The sequence below is a fragment of the Branchiostoma floridae genome, chromosome 7 (genome assembly GCF_000003815.2).
Source record: "Branchiostoma floridae strain S238N-H82 chromosome 7, Bfl_VNyyK, whole genome shotgun sequence".
NCBI classification, from domain to species: domain Eukaryota; kingdom Metazoa; phylum Chordata; class Leptocardii; order Amphioxiformes; family Branchiostomatidae; genus Branchiostoma; species Branchiostoma floridae.
In genome coordinates, this window is record NC_049985.1 from 12,961,694 (window position 1) to 12,978,358 (window position 16,665).

The window sequence follows — 16,665 nt, forward strand, 5'->3', positions numbered from 1 at the left end:
GCAAAAGGTGCAGTGATTTTGCAGTTAGGAAACATAAGGTTGCTCTTTCTCATTGCTGACTGGAGGATTTCATTCCCCAAAGAAATGAGATGATTTTTTACCAGTTGTAGTATTGTAACCTTTTGTAATGGAATTGAAAATTTGTAGGCATTGGTGGACAAGTTTAGGTGCAGGGAGAATCCTCAGAGCTTTTACATGCACAGCAAATGGCAGTCAACAAGACTGGAATACAGAATGGTTTAATTCTAGACCATTAAATTTGGAGAGTGCCCAGGAAAACTGGGGATTTTTTCAGGCTCATTTCTCTTTTATAGAGTCTATGTGTCCCATTTGACCTTGCATTTCAGGACTTTTCTACTGAAGTAAAAGGACATGGGGGATGACAAACACAATCTTTGTGTCACGTGAAGTTGTGACATTATGGTGATAACATAAGAACTGAACAGTCATTATATGACACTGTGTTCCTTTCTGTCTTACAACAAAATAGCTTGTTTGATTGTGACATTGCCAATGTTATTGCTTGCTGTACACAAAGTACAAACAAAATGTATGTTCGAGGAACTTTTGGAGAGTAAAAGAGAGATGCTTTGAACCATAGAACAGCCTCACCCATCTAATGCATTCTTTGAAATGTCAACGGTTTCACAGTTTGTGATATGAAAACTCTAAAATTAGAGAATTCTCACTCATCATATGATGTATGTGGCAACATTTTCTTCTGTCAATGAATTGTCAAATTCATTGACAGAAGAAAATGTTGCCACATACATCATTTTGTATACCCGACAGCATAATACCATCAATTTTCTGTATTTCGATTCATTGTGAGCTTTGGTAATCTTATTTAGTTTTCACACTATTGTCCATTGGGATATTTCAGCATGAAAAGTGTTGAATTTATCCCACTGGACATGAGCGCTGAAACTTGCCCGATACAAAAGAACGATAATACCCCAGTTGACGATTAATGGTTGAGATACTGTGTGTGTTCTTCATTGTAATTCTGCACCATTCTTACACACCAGCCATAGGGATCCCATCCAGATTGTTTGGAACAGCAAAGTTCGGGTTGTAAGAAAGAATACTAATGGCGTTGTCAGGAAGGATTGGGCCATCTAAGGAAGAAAAAGCATCAAAGACCTTTGGATATGGCGGATATGGGACTTTGATAAGCCTTAGAAGTTAGACAGAGCTGGAATCTCACTCATTATGAAGGTAAACGTGTTGAAGTCATGACAAGAATTTTTGACTATGCTTACAATACAGATTGTTCTATTTTTGTTCTGAAGACTTTAACTTGGCCCAATTTTTTGTCCTATCAACAAGGATACATGACATCATTATCTTTCATCATCATCATCATTCTTTTATCTTTCATATGAAAGCTGAATTTTGTACCAAATAAGCCCTGAACTTGCAGTAACAGTTACTGCAATTGTTATGAATCTATATGTATCATACAATAAATTGACAGAAATCATATAGAAATTTATCTGATTTGACCATAGGCCTTTTAGAATATGCATTCTATCTAATTCTGTCATTAACTCAAACAAGTCATGTAACAACTAGAGTTCCATGACCCCAGACCTTCGCCAACTGATTTTGACCATTACAACTGATGTAAAACATGTATTGTGTATTTGTCATTAGTTAGGCAAGTAAGATCCTCATTGTCGTAGATTATGATGTTTGATCATCTCCTCCGTCAACAGAAGAAGACAATGATTAAAAAAGAATGTCATGCTAGCATTTTTTAATCACTTATCAGGGCTCGAAGTACCATATGCATTTGCCAAGTTAGTGCATGTAAATTGTGTGGTGCAAGAACTCTCAAATACATGGCCGTCTGGCAAAGATGATAAAAAAGCAATATTTTTTGTATTTTGAATGACATTTACTGTTACATTTTAGGAAATCCAGAAGACAGTAATTTTGCAAGCTTTTATGGTAGCTTTCTTCAAATATACAAGTAGCTTTTCTTCTAGATATACAAGCTCAATTCTCCTTGCTTTGTTTTTGAGAAGAAGTCATTATTTTTTAGCCCAGCTTTTACAGTCTGCTGACTTGGCACGATAGCATTGACCTTTTATGCATATCATCAATGAAAGGAGTGGAGTGGAAAGTCTATGTCAACTTGTCACATAGGCTTTACCTTAAAGTCTACAAAAATGTCAAAGGTTTAGGTGTGGGGAGTAATTGTACTGATATTCTAAAGCCCTGTTTCAATTCAATGGATCTTCCGAATATCATTAGCTGTAGCAGTCTGAAAATAGCCTGACTTATTCTCAACCTTTGACTCTAAATGGGAGCTTATCAAGGCCAGAGCGCAGAAAAGCAGCTTTGTCAAGTTTGCAGTCAGATAGGATTATAGTCACGGTCTTCGATTGAGCTATGTACCAGTAAGCTGCTGGGTAATGTAGGCATAGGATCCTACGATTTAAGCGCACTGTAGCTGAAAAAGCAAATGAGTAACATAAGTTCATGTCACCATTTAATCAAGTTGATTTGTTTTGCATGAATGCCAGGGTGTATATGTAAAAGTTGTTCTTGAAAAATTACTAGGCTACCATGGCAGGGAGGTATACACATCCCATAGATGTGATGGGCATAGAATATCATCATGATAGCTTGATTTTATGAGCAGTCTATTTTGGTCACAAGGTAACTGTAGAAGCTCTGACATTGGCTGAATAAAGAGTTAGTTTTGGTTCATCCCCCGTGTGGTGCGCTCATCTGTGGATGAAATCTCACCCGTATTTACTGACGAACGAAGAACAGAAACTTAGGATGGGCACTGGTTTTGTACACTGCTGCGTCATATCCTGCTGTTATTGCATTTCCAGGCTTTTTGACATCATTTGTTACAAGCCTAATGGTCTATTAACTGATCCAATTTGTGCACGGAACAGATTCCATTAAGTCTAACTGCAGATAAGCAAGACCAGTTTCATGGATTGTGAGTCCCAAGTATGAGATATACAAGAAACGATGACATATAAGTATGATGACTATGGCTCTACATAGACTGTTAACGTACAGAACTTGGATGGGATAAGCAGATTTTGTAGTTATCCTAAACTATCTTCCATTAACTCCTCTACTATTCCCTTTGCTGACACAAGAAGATCTTGAATTGCTGAGAGGTATTATCTTTGAACCATGAGGGTGCATCTACCTCTTCTTATCATTTTAATGTACAATTTGCATCACAGGATATCACCTTTGTCTCAGCTGTATCATTCCTTTGGACATGCCTCGCTTGTGAAAGAATCCCATGAAAGTGATGCAGATAACACAACTGTCACATTGCTGTTAAGTGCATGAGGGTAGAAAATGGGACATTTGGAAGAGCTGTAGGAAAAGGGTAAGCTTGAAACACTCACTACATTCACCCGAGTCATGAACCAGCATTTCCCAAGAATCAATTGTGCCGGGAGGAATAAGATCACATTGTATGAAAAACTTTTTTTCTTTGAATTGACTGTACGTGAGGTAAACTTTTAAGTTTAAAATCCCTTTGTCTCTAGAGATGTATCAATTCTGAAAACTTGTACATTACGTCATTAGCTGTAAAAAGTTTAGCAAATTTACAGCTTATATTGTAATCCTAAGTTCCCTAAGGCTAGTAAAAGTATTGCAACTGTAAAAAGGTTGGCAAACTTTCAGTTTATTTTGTTATATCAAGTTCCCTAAGGCTTATAGATATATTGCCAGTATGAATGTTACCCTGCAGCTGTCTCTTTTGTAGATTCCACTATCCCTCAGGCAGTGTTTCACATTTAAAGAGATCTACAGTACCAACCATTTGTCTTGTTTCCCTTGCCTACTCCCAACAAATTATATTTCTTCAGCAGAGCTTCAGTGTACGTTTGGTGCTCCATTATGGTGTCTCATGAGAAAGAGAGTTTTACCTAGTATTTGCAGATTTGGCAAACTAAGTATAACATGAAATATCCACTTGACTGTATGTGACTTTCAGGATAAGAATTTGTCATTGCCCAGAGAACAGTTATAATGGAGGCTCTGGGATACATTTCTGGAAAATTCTATGGGTTTCCTCTTAATTGTAGACTGAGGTATGTGAAAGGAAAAAATCAGATTGATGTTGATGTAAATGATTTAGGCGTATAATTCTACAAAAATTTTCAGCCTTTTTTTTCACTCGAAAATCAGCAAAATTCAACTCTTCTAACTATAGCATTTCTACAGCAGTCCTTTATAAATGCAGGTTTATAAATGCTATAAAATTTCTTTGCACAATTGTGTATCTATTATACCCCTGTCACATTATCCACAATCTTTGGGCGTATAGATGGAAGATCGGCCATATTTAAGATCGACAGAGGGTTGCATGTATTTTTCACCTGAAAACCGTCCCTGTCACATATAAGCCATACTTTGTGCCTTGTACAATTGTTGTGCAATAAAGTTATTATAAGCGAGGCTTTGGCAATTGCGGCAGAATCGTCTTCCGATAGATTTTTGCCAAATGTGACAGGGGTATTACAATCTAAGATGTATCTGTGACACAATTAGAACTTCTCCTTTCAATGTTTATGTAGGCTTCTTGCTGAAGATCAACAAAAATTAAGGCTTCTTTTCTGTAACTTTGATAGATTGGATAGATTGATGTGAAAAAGTAAGAATCTAATTCAACCAGTGCCAGGAGGTAAAAATACTGTTTCAGATTCTCTTTTTTCCACGTACTATGAAAGAGATTGGCCACTTTGTACAGGCATGGACAGTAGAGGGCTTGACCGGCAGCTACCTTGCCATAGTCTGTATCCTTTTAGTCATGCCCCATTAGGGTTTGTTAGAGGATCACAAAAAGGAGAGGAAGGTGGGGATATGTTTGTCGAGATGACAGCAGTAAAACTAACACTTGGCAAAACGTGGTTGTTCACGCTGCAGTTGTCACCATGTTCTAACAGGAGTTGTTGATGTATTACAGGGAAGCTGTGAGTCAGCAGCAATGTCTGACCAGAGTCCACCCCCCACCTGATGACCCAGTGTGCAGAGTTCTACAGCTCAGCCAGTGTGAGGAGGACATTACAGGTAGGAGGCATACTCACTTATGTTGCACATACAACATTGTATATAAAAGAAGGTAGACTCCCATAGCATTTTCTAGGCCATAGACGCAGTGGGTTGTTATCCACTGTGTCTAGGGCACGGTATTTGAAGGCAGGGCCAATTCTTCTTCTTCCTTGGCCTTTTATCTCCCTAACCAAACCCATTTTTACACCTGGTTGTGTTGAGTGCCTTTACCAAGGACTCAATGTCTAGCCAGGGATGTCAGGAATTGAACTTGTGTTGTCTTGATTTTATGTCTGCTGTCCTTACCACTGAGCCATTCAACTCCTTTGAGTCCTTAGAATAAAAATTGATAATATGTAAATCTTTACCTGTAGGATTGATGCACACTCAGATTTCATCCTTAGAATTAAGGCAGTTTAGCCTTATAGTTGTCTATCACACCTATTTCATTCCTGATATAAAAAATGCTTAAGATTCATACAGAGCTTGCAGAACGCCATGCCTGTCACAGTGTGGCTGTAACCTATAGTATTGGAAACATTGTAGTGATTTTTTTGGAAAACTTGCCATTACCATATCGTATGCTGTTAGGAACAGTTAGCAACCCCCATGGATGCGCTGCAACAATGCTGAAAACACAGACAAGAGAAAGTGATTTGCAGAATGAGTTGCGTTGCACTGCAAATTGCATAATGCAGTGGTGAACAGGATGAAAGGATTGCATAATGTCTTTTGTCAGATCTTCGGGTAAAGAGGGAGGTTGGGGCTATCACTAGACATTTCTCGCAGTCAGCTATGTATGTTTGGTAGGAACCACTCAGAAGGCCCCAACTTTTAAATGAGCTGTTGGTTAAAACAAGAGTTCTTGTGCTTATACAGCATACTGTTGTTGAAATGAATCTTCATTCTGTGGTCCCAGTGCACTATACTTGTGTTACCATCCTTGTGAAAAGCAGTCCATACCATCCCTTGTGGCATTTTGTGTAGTAGTAAAATAGTAAAGGCACTTGTTGGTCTCGTAGGACCATGAGTAACTGATGAAACGAGCATGAGTAACTGATCAAAAAAACCTGATTGATAATCTCTCTAGAAAATTTATGGTCATAATGACAAGGGACAGAATATGAAACAAATGTTGGTATTGATTATGATCCTTTACTTTGTATAACGATCAAAGAATCCTCATTAATATTCTCTTTGCTAAAGTACTAGACCATACAATTATCTGATTGAAGCAAATTTGTAAAGAAGGTATTATGTTCTTAGGCATATGTGCAAACTGCAATATGATGACAGTGACCTATCAGTCTTTATTGGAGGATGAAAATATTGTTTGATGTTGATATCACCAAAGTCTTAAAACCTCTTTCTGTGGTTAATGGTGTATTTCAACAAACTAAGGGAATATGTAAGATTAATTAATACAATCAAGATTATGCTACCTATGTTGTTCTAGGGATACGGTCACAATATTGGTGAGGGTATTTTTAGAAAGCAGCAAAATGTGATTAATAGTTTTCTTTGTCCATGGTACTGAAACTTTAGAAGTTATTAAAAGGCTATCGAATGGACTAATCAGCACAAATGGGGGCAGCTGATCCCTGTATCATGTGGATAGCAGTGTCATGTTTTTATATTTATATTGTAGTCTTAGTTGGATATGTAGTTAAAGCTAATAATGGGTACAATATACATGTTTTTCTCATCACAATGCTAGTATTTTTCTACATGAAAGTCTTTCGAGGGCATGAATTTTGCAAGCAGCATAATGTGAAGTATGTCTGAATCATTGCATGTAAGTTCATGCAATATAAGTAGAAGCAAATAAGATTAAATGTTGTCACGGCCAAGGTATGACATAAGATGCATTACATTATGACTTCATATTTATATTCCTGTAATATGTAAATGCCAATTGTACTTTTTCCCTTTAATGTAATGATAGATTTTCCATTAAGTTTACATTTGTGGACACCTGGTTGACTATCATACAATCTAAGTGCCTCTAGTTCTTTTGATACTTAAGAAGAATCAATATCATCTTAAACCCCAGGCTGTTGTGATCCTGTATCAGGGTAGATGATAAAATCTTTATCGATCAAAAAGTTGCAATCCAAGGAAATTTACTTAAAACTTTAAATGGGAACAGGGCCGTTGCAAGGGAGATAAAAGCAGTTGCTGGTACAGGCAATATTGACTGATTACTGCAATGATTTGTCAATATTTCATTTCTTGTTCATTTGCAAATGCTAACTTAGCATTATATTGGTTAGCTTTATTGCATACCTTACCATAGCTATGTCAAGAAGTATTACAATTTGTTATCCACATGCACTATCCCATGCACTTGAAAGAAAAGCTTTTAAACTTAAGTGTGGAATAGAATGACTTGAGGTCATTTTGTAATTCAGGGCTCGAAATTCATTTTTGGGATTAGGTGCACTGGTGCACCCAGCTTAAAAAATTGGGTGCACCAAAAAAATTTGGGGTGCACCACTTAAATTTAAGTCAAATGTAAAAAAAAACATAATAACAAAACTTAGTTACGAGTTATCAAATTCTTAAACAAGTAACATGACAGACATTTTTATTATCTTTCTAACACTTAGATGTCAAGAATATGATGTATACTAGCATACTTGATACCTTTCCATACATAAACCTAAGAAAATATTTGGGTGCAACCTGTGCACCCACTGAAACAAATTGGGTGCACAGTTCCAATTTTGGGTGCACCTGGGTGCACATGCATCCAGTATTTCGAGCCCTGTAATTAAAACAAATTTCTTTAATGAAGCAATTTGAGTTACTTGTTTAGCATCTATATAATTTATGCAGTGTGGCCAGTATTGCAAATCCCAGAGGTTGACGTACAATATCTTAGGATAGTGCTGTAGAATAGCTTTTTTTAAACATGATTATTGTTCAATTCTTTGGAATAGTGTTAGCTTATCATTCATCATTGTTGTGAGATGATAACAAATATACTGTAAATGCATTTAAGTTCGCTGGAATTTACTGTAACGGGAAAATGGAGTGTTTGCGGTGGTTTTAAGTTTGCGGTAGCGCCATAGACTATAGTCCCAAACTATAATGGAAAAATGTTTGCAGTGGTTTTAAGTTTGTGGTGAAGTGGCCACCGCGAAAACAGCGAACATTTATCTGCCATGAAGGCATTGCTAAAATTTTGGGATATGCAGTATGTTGGATAATTCATGATACTGGCATGCATGAGATTTTCTTCATTTCAAGGGGATTAGGGTTTTATTTAGTTTTAGTGCAAGGATTACTGTAATGATGGTCATTTATTATTTTTTCCATCAAACTGTCAGCAACTTATTGATGTCTTCAGGGAAATGAGGGCAGATGTCCATTTTACTGGAGTTCACTCGAGTTTTAAATCTTTTTTTTTTTAGCCAAGGAATCCTAAGAAATGTAAACATTAAGTGAAATCTACAAATGTTTGTGGTTATCTTATTTTCTTGCAGCTATTTTTGCAGTAACCTTCCTGCAAAATCCTTGCACAATATGATTCTTTCACTCTACCATAGACTTTTTTTCAGCCGCAAACTTAAAACACTGCAAAAATCTCCTTTCCCTTCCTAATGTAAAAATGATATCTGAGCAAAACTAATGCAATTTACAGTACCTACATTGGTGAAATACAAAGAAGAAATGGTGACCTGAATCAATGATTGTTACTCCATTGCATTGAACAGAAAGCTGTGCATAATGTCAAAAAATCTGCAGGATCACTGCACTTTTAGACTTCTGATAGAAAACAGATGAAGGACTACAGCAGCAAAGTTATCAAATCATTGTGGCCTTATTGCTTTCTTTATTGCAGTAATCATCATTATTTGCTGCTTAATACTTTCACCATATGGCTGTCCTAGAAACAGGAAATTGGAGAGGAGACACGGTACATTTCCAACTTAATTGAATGAACATTGAAAAGTAGCCATCAAGGCCAAAGTGAACAGTTAGCAATTGTATATCAGAGAAGGACATAATTGCCTGCAGTGTTCCTGGTAAATCTTCCAGAGAAAATTACTATGCTGATACCCTACCATCTGTGGCTGTCAAGTTGCTGATCCACACATTGGTAATATTTCATCTTTTGTAAAACCAATTCTGCTGTACTGCATATGTTAAAGACCAAAGCCATGTCTGCACTTAAAGCTGTAATATTTTCAACTAAAATGTAATATAAGTTGCTTTACAAACTGCTCAACCTCTACCTCTATATTTACATCACAAGTTCAAATGGTCTGTCAAGATTTTGTTCCCGAATGAACATATTGAGGGCAGAAAAATTACTGAAGAAAGTATTTCATTTTGGTGCCTTGGACAGGAGTGAAGCAGAAGGAATCTCAAGGGGCTATGTAAATATAGAAAGAAGTAGCTTGATGAAGACAGTCAGCATAAACAATTGCTGTATGACGTACGGAAAATATCTGCATAAAGTACATTTTGTATCACCTTACACTCTTCTCTTCTTATACTGAACAGCAAAGAAAGACAACTTGCATGATAGTAGATAATATGTACAGCTTGTCATGAATGCTGTAAAATCTGACAAATATGTTATTTTGAAGATGAGGCAGACTAACATCACATATTAAATGGAAATCTGCTGCGGTTGTTAACAAACACTAAATCGTGCTAACAGGTGCACCCATAACAGCATTTTTGGGATCAAAGTTTATTCATTGCAATGACCTTTCAGTGAAACCCTGGAAGGAACAAATAGGCCTGGGAGGTAAATAGGCTGGTGGAGACACAGTATAAATTGTATAACTATGACTAGTATGAGGAAATAGTAGGAAAAGACACAGCAATCCTATATCATGAGAAGGAAGAAATTAGTGTGTCTCAGAGTTAGGAAATTAGTGTGTCTGGGTATGAGAATATAGTCAGGAAAGGCACAGTAATCCTATATCATTAGAAGGAAGAAATTATTGTGCCTGAGTTAGAGAGGAATGTGTTTCTCTTGCTCCAGGGAACAGCAATCAATAGATATCCTGGGGGGTTGTCAGTCGAAAGTAATGCTAGAGACTCCTGAATGTTGAGAAGTACACTATTTCACAACTATTACAATCATGATTAGGGCTTGCTTCCTTCCAAAAGTAGATAATGGCCAGACATCACTTCGTGGGAAGAATAAATTCTTCATAAAGTTGGTCACTTGTTAATGAAAAGAGGGAGTAGGCAATTAAGGGGAAAATCCCACATGGCGTCGCTTTACGTCATTGTAATCACTTTCACCCAAGGATGTCAAATGACATGTCGTTTAGTGCTTTTCATGTGTAAATTTGGGTTTTTCCGCATCTAAGGAACGCATCTGGCTGGAACCAAGGAGCCCATCCTTAGGAAAGTTTGAGGGTCAACATGGCAGTCTTCTTTGTGCTTCGTAAGCACATCACACTTATTCATAGCTTGGCTATCAAGTACTATGGTTCATTGATCTAATGAAACTCATTACATGAGTGAAATTCAATACGTTTTAACCTAACTAACGACTTCAGGTGTTAGGTAGATAAAGTTCATAGAGATATCTGGCCATGTCAATTTCATATTCAAAACAATGCTGATTTTAGCAAATGTTAGCACAAAAATTCTTTCAAAATCTGCTGAATATTCCTTAGTCCACATGCTGTTCTGAAGTTATATTCGATGTAGATATTCAAATTGCTGACAGGGCAATTCTTCTGGTGGAAAATCTTCCTAGACTTGGTTATGGTGCTGTCTTGGTTATGGTTAACGCTAGTTCACCTTAATCCTTGGGATAACCTATATCCGTTGTCTTAACAGGGTATTTAGGGATATCCAGTCAGTGTTTTCAAATACCAATATTTTCAATATATAACAACACAGAAATATTTTGATGTTTGAAACCACCGTCCGTCCACGTGGTGTCCCTAAATAGTCCGTTTTTAAGTACAACGGATATAGGTTACCCCACAGATAAAGGTGAACTAGCGTTAGATTTCCTGGCCACTTTGACTTCACTGCCTGCTTTTTTAAACATTTTATTCTGCAGACAGTTTTGTTTTTCACTTACCGATCTGTAAGGCCAAATAAGGGTATGGTAGTAAAGATTTTCCTTGTTTAGTATAGTAGAAAAGTAAAAATAGTCTCCACTAAGCAATCTTGCTGTGCTGCATCACCAAAGTGCTGGCTGTTATCAGATCTTCAGAAGTGACTGTTAGTGATAAAGGGAATGAGAAATTGTTACACTGCAGGAGATCCAAATGTGTCTCATGTTTTACCTGTGTGTCGTAGAGAGATTAAAATCATGAAAGAGCAGCTTCATCCAGCACTGGTTGTGATTGATTGTGACAAATATTAAAGGGAATGTACATGAAAGTGTTATGTTGTAGGGGACTGGGGCGTACTATTTTGTATTTCATTTTTTACTAGTCACTCTTAGATAGATTTGCAAGAAGCTTCTTCTGTTAAAATCACATTTTTAGAACATACAACAACATGTTGAAAGAAAATATCAGCATATATCTATTATAGGTAGAGTCACTATCTTCATTGGACTCAATTTACACTTAAGGCAATCCATATCTCTGAAGTACATCCATGCCCTGCCTCCAATTATTCTTGCATTGATGATAGCCTATTCTGCTGTACTGTTATAACTCACTGCTACCTGCCAAGTCAGTCCCATTTAGGGGGTTGTTATGCCCAGCTTTATGAAGTTTCCCATTCCACTGCTAGATTGCCCATTCCACAGCTGACATTAACTGTGTAGCAGCCTCCATGATACCAAGGTAAGAACATTTTATGTGTGAAAACCATTTTGTATAGATATCTATGGGTGGGCAGAGAGATACTTTGCATGAATTGTGCCCCAGAGATTGTAAAAGGCTGTTTCGTTGATGATACTGCAACTGAAGTGTTTTTGAGATTGAATCTGTTTTACAGTGTCACATGGGGTTTGGGTAGAAATGCCATTTATGGGAGTGCAAGAGTGGCCAAAAGCCAGGCAAAACAAACATTGTGACTCCTGCACTCCATTTTTCAGGCAAATTCATGCATGGGTCTTGCTCTTGGATATCAACAACAATTGGGTGGAGTGGCTTAGTCTGTGTCTGGCAGGGAAACAGTTGCTTAACCTGTCAATGCTGCTTTACCATGTAAATGATAGGAAGATATTAGGTAGCTTGGCAGAATAAGGGTTAAATCAGGTGTTAACCTGTCTGAGAAGACTGCACCATTGTGACAGTCCCTTTCTGTTGTTGTTGATGTGCAACTAAGTTGCCTGCTGCATTATTTGATAGCACATTCCAATTTTGACCTTATTCTATGCATGAAATTTTGTCGGAAACAGCTTTGATGTTGAATATTTTGAAGGGTATGATGTTGATTATTTTATTTCTACTAAGGAAAAGATCTGTAAGTCCTCTATTTTCTAGAGGTGGAGAGGTTTGTGAGGAAAGTAGTTTTGGATTCTAAATGTTTATGGATCCCATTAGGTTAAACACTGGTATCAAGATGGCGCCAGGTCCAAATTTAAGTTCTTTGTGCCTTTGAAAGATGTTTCTCTACAAGAACAAGCAAGCAAAGGACCATCAAGTAAATGGTTATCTTCTTCAGAGACATGAATGTTCTTGTTGCAGAACTGTTCCTGAAATCAGTGATAATGTTTAAGTCTCTCAGTCCCTGTATTGCCTAGCCTGGGTACCATCCGGATAGTAGTTCGCTCCTATGTTCGCTTCTGCTATCCGTCTGGAGATGTGCGCATTCAAACCGTTTGGTGGTAAAATCAGTTAATGAGTGAATCAAGGAATGGGTTCTAGAGCACTGGTTCGATGACAAAAGGCCCTCCTGCAGGTGACGTTGGGCTTGTCCGGTGTTGGAACACCGGTTCGAACGAACGCTTGAACCCATTCCATAATTCGCTCATGTGTAGGGACCAATCAGCGCCTGCGTCCAAAATTTGGACGATTCCAGACGTTAAGATGGTCCGCGTTCCCAGACGGAAACACAGAGAAGCGACTGTATATAGTGTATAGTGAATGTCAGAGCTAGAGGCGACTGTATATAGTATATAATGAACGCCGGAGCGAACTACTTTCCGGATGGTACCCAGGCTATGTATTGCCCATGGAGTAGTGCAATTATTATAACTATTGTTCTCTTTCACCCTCTTGTCACTTTTCGGAATGTAAGGTTTCCTCCAGCTTTGTGCCTTCACAGTCATAACACTTGAGAAGCTACAAATGTACAGAATAAATCTATCCTGACCATTTATCATATTTTAAGACCCACCTGGAGTGTTTGAACCACCCTTTTAACTCCATCTACAGGCGTTTTCAACACACAATAATTCATATTTCCTTGAGTCAGCAAGGTGGCAGTTTATAATGTCGCTTTTTTGGCACACTGTCAGTAGTGTGACATCTCCTGTCTTGCTGAAAGATGTCATAGTCTTCCTATTGTAATTCACATGAGGTCTTATCACTGGGGGATGAGCAAGCTAAAGGTTTGTGTTATTGCTCCCCCCTCTTGTGATGTAGCAATTATGTGTCATTAGAATGCCACGTCTTGCATGGTGAATCATTTGGTGGCAAGTGCAATGTATCCTTGTGAGATAGGATTTTCCATGCCACTGATAAGGGTTTAGATGATAGATGTGTGAAAGCGTTCAATAGCTGAAATTCCAAGATGTACTTTAAGAAAACAGATAACGAAAGTTACACAGAATTCAAGGTACAGCCCATTTTCTTCTGGATGACAGTACCATGTATTTGTTGATCCTAGGGTCACCAATGTTTCATACAAATCTGAATATTGATAGCTCAAACATGTGTTCAAATTTGAAAGAAGCATAGTAATTTGATCCGCCTGACATAAAAGGTCCCCTTGCAGATACTGACCCTGGGTTCACCTTGAAGTTCAAGGTCAAGTCTCTTGTATCCAGCTGCAAGCTATTTTTAGATGGTAAAGTTATTCTTGTAGATAAACTTCAAATTTTCTTTTTATTGATTTTCATCCTTTCTTTATCATCCTTGTATGCAGCAAAGAGATTTTCCCTCTTCCTGGCCATATAGATAAGTTGGAATTCCAGCACCCACGCAGATTAGTGGACTTTCCAAAGTGTGATCTTTAAAAGCTAGCATGGAGGATTTTACACATCCATATATGGGAATGATATAGGCATCCATTGATTTCATGAGGCACTGTAATGTACGGGTGATACATTTGGATGATATGGTGTTGTCAGTAGGTCTTTGCTCGTTCACAGCAGCACTGTCTTTATGGCCATGTTGCTGTTGTATCAGGTATTTTCTGTCATAAACATTGTTTTACCTATCTCACTGAAATGGGCATGTTACTGCAATTTTCTTTGTGATAAGTTGGTGTCGGTGTTGCTGGTTCTGTATGTCATCATGGCATGTTTTGTTTCTGGGGATGCATGACATAATTCACAATCCACGCTTGATGAGGATACAATGTTGTACCCGTTCCTACATGCTGGTGTGTCCCTGATAATTATCTATAACGCTTCCTGTGTTAGATAACAAGTATATAAACAGGACTTAATAACTCTTCTGTTCATATGCTAGTAGATCAGGACAATCTTCATAGTGAATATCATGTGTTTTATTTATTTAAACGACCTGATAAGGACAATATCTCAAAGAATAGACACTGACATACTGCATATACTGGATACATTGCAGACATGTATCAGTCACATTATTTAACAGTGTTAAGATTGTGTATAAGTCTAGACCATGTCAATAATGTTTTGGTGAATGTCTTTGATGGTACAGGTATAGATCCTGGTACAATCAAGATCCCATCAAGTCTGAAGGCAAGCCAATGTTGGAGCCAGCCATGTATGAAATTGCTGGCAAGTGCTTGTCTGTTTTGTGGGCAGAAAAACATGGTATCATCAGACGTGTCCCCAATAACAGATTACCTATTACATGTATCTTTTTCAAAATCTCTCTGAAGATAATTGATATAACCATATACTTAGATGTCAGGTACAGAGAACTTTCAAATGGACTTTTGAACAAATCGACTGCCAAATAAAGACTAGCATCTGTTTGAGGGTTTCATTTGACCAATTGCATGCAAAGAAAGCCGAGAAATATCAATGTCAAGTTTTACATGGTGATGAAGGTTTTGTAAAAGCCTCTGACATTCATGGCAGCTCGAATAATTATATACCCTTCTGTTTTTTTCTTCCTAGCTCTATGCCGTTCTAGCTTTTTATAGCTCAAGATAGGCATACTTCTGCTCTAATATCTACATCAAAGTTAAGTTTTGAGATTTACAAGGATGTCATATATGCAGAGAGCTCTTTAGTAACGAGTATCTACGTGTATGTAGATGTTATAATTTAATCTTACAACCATATCTATTTTGACCTGAAAGATAAATGTCTCCAGCTATCATTTGCAAATGACATTTATGGCTCTGACAAATAAATTACAACAGGACATGGCTCCACCCAAATCGTGTTACCTTTGATATTTTTGACTTGACTTGGCTTAACCTTCCCCTGCATCAATTAAGGCGCAATGGAACTTTTCCAAGCAAAGTCTCGTTGAAGAGTGTTGAGACAAAAGTTTTCTTTATTACCTGGCATTTGATATATTGCAATTTTTCAATAAACTCATCAAAAGTACGTGACAAATGTTTTTTTGGATGATAGATGGAATCTCAAGTTTAGTATACAACTAAAAATGTATATTATTCATAGTAATTATATACATTTTTCAAACATAACTCTTGATTGATGCATTTCACATTTCAAGCTTTTCCATATGCCAACTTCCCAATTTCTAGTGAAACTCCACAGATGCTCTAAATATTAAATGATATGGTGCCTGCGCATATAAAACAACAGAACAGAATAATATTATGCATTGTATATACAGTAGCTAGGAGCCCTTTGGCAAACTCTATCTTATCAACAAACTTCTTGAATGATGACTTTATGGTAGTAAAGCCGACTATTCAATCCTGCCCTAAGGTGGGTGTTTTTTACCTGATATGAAAACAGTTGCCCATATCTACAATGTTCAATCATCAGGACTTTGTGAGTTGCAGTTTTATAGCGACTTGGCACAGATTCAATTGAGGAATATTGTAAACTTAAGTTATTTCAGAGACATTTCATCTGTGACATTTACCGTGACTCCATGCAGATTATACAATATCATTTTATCTTATCTAACAACATTCCAAAAGTGTTTACAAACATGCTGTTATTTTAATGATTAACATTTTTGGTATTTGTTTGTTTTCCCTACAGTAATCTGCTATCCTGTGCTGGACAGAGAAGGCAGTGAACTCCTGGCAATACTGTTGGTAAGCATGGTTAAGAGTTGCTACAATAATAATAGATCTAATTCTCTTGACTACTTCTACAATGGGTAATAAATATTACTGCATCAGGTACATGTAAGTAGAATTGTTGTAGCTGCTATAGCCATATATAGTCATAGTTTATTAGTTCCATATAACCATTTGGCTACTATCTCAGGGTTAGCTTCTACCTGCTATATTGTATAGACAGATTTAACTGTTACATTTTTTGATGATGATATGTTTTTCTGTGACCTTCAAATCCACCTGTCTCCAGTAACAGAT

General features: G+C 37.3%; 1 protein-coding gene across 1 annotated transcript in view; it reads left to right on the plus strand.

Annotated features, from left to right (window-relative positions):
- Positions 1-16,383, plus strand: part of LOC118419785 (cGMP-dependent 3',5'-cyclic phosphodiesterase-like) — a gene marked incomplete at its 3' end in the record, with an annotated part of 53,112 nt that extends 36,729 nt beyond the window's left edge. The window contains 2 exon segments of the mRNA XM_035826381.1: positions 4,958-5,061; positions 16,328-16,383. Of these exon segments, the coding sequence (XP_035682274.1) occupies positions 4,958-5,061; positions 16,328-16,383 (160 nt within the window).
- Positions 16,384-16,665: the final 282 nt, after the last annotated feature.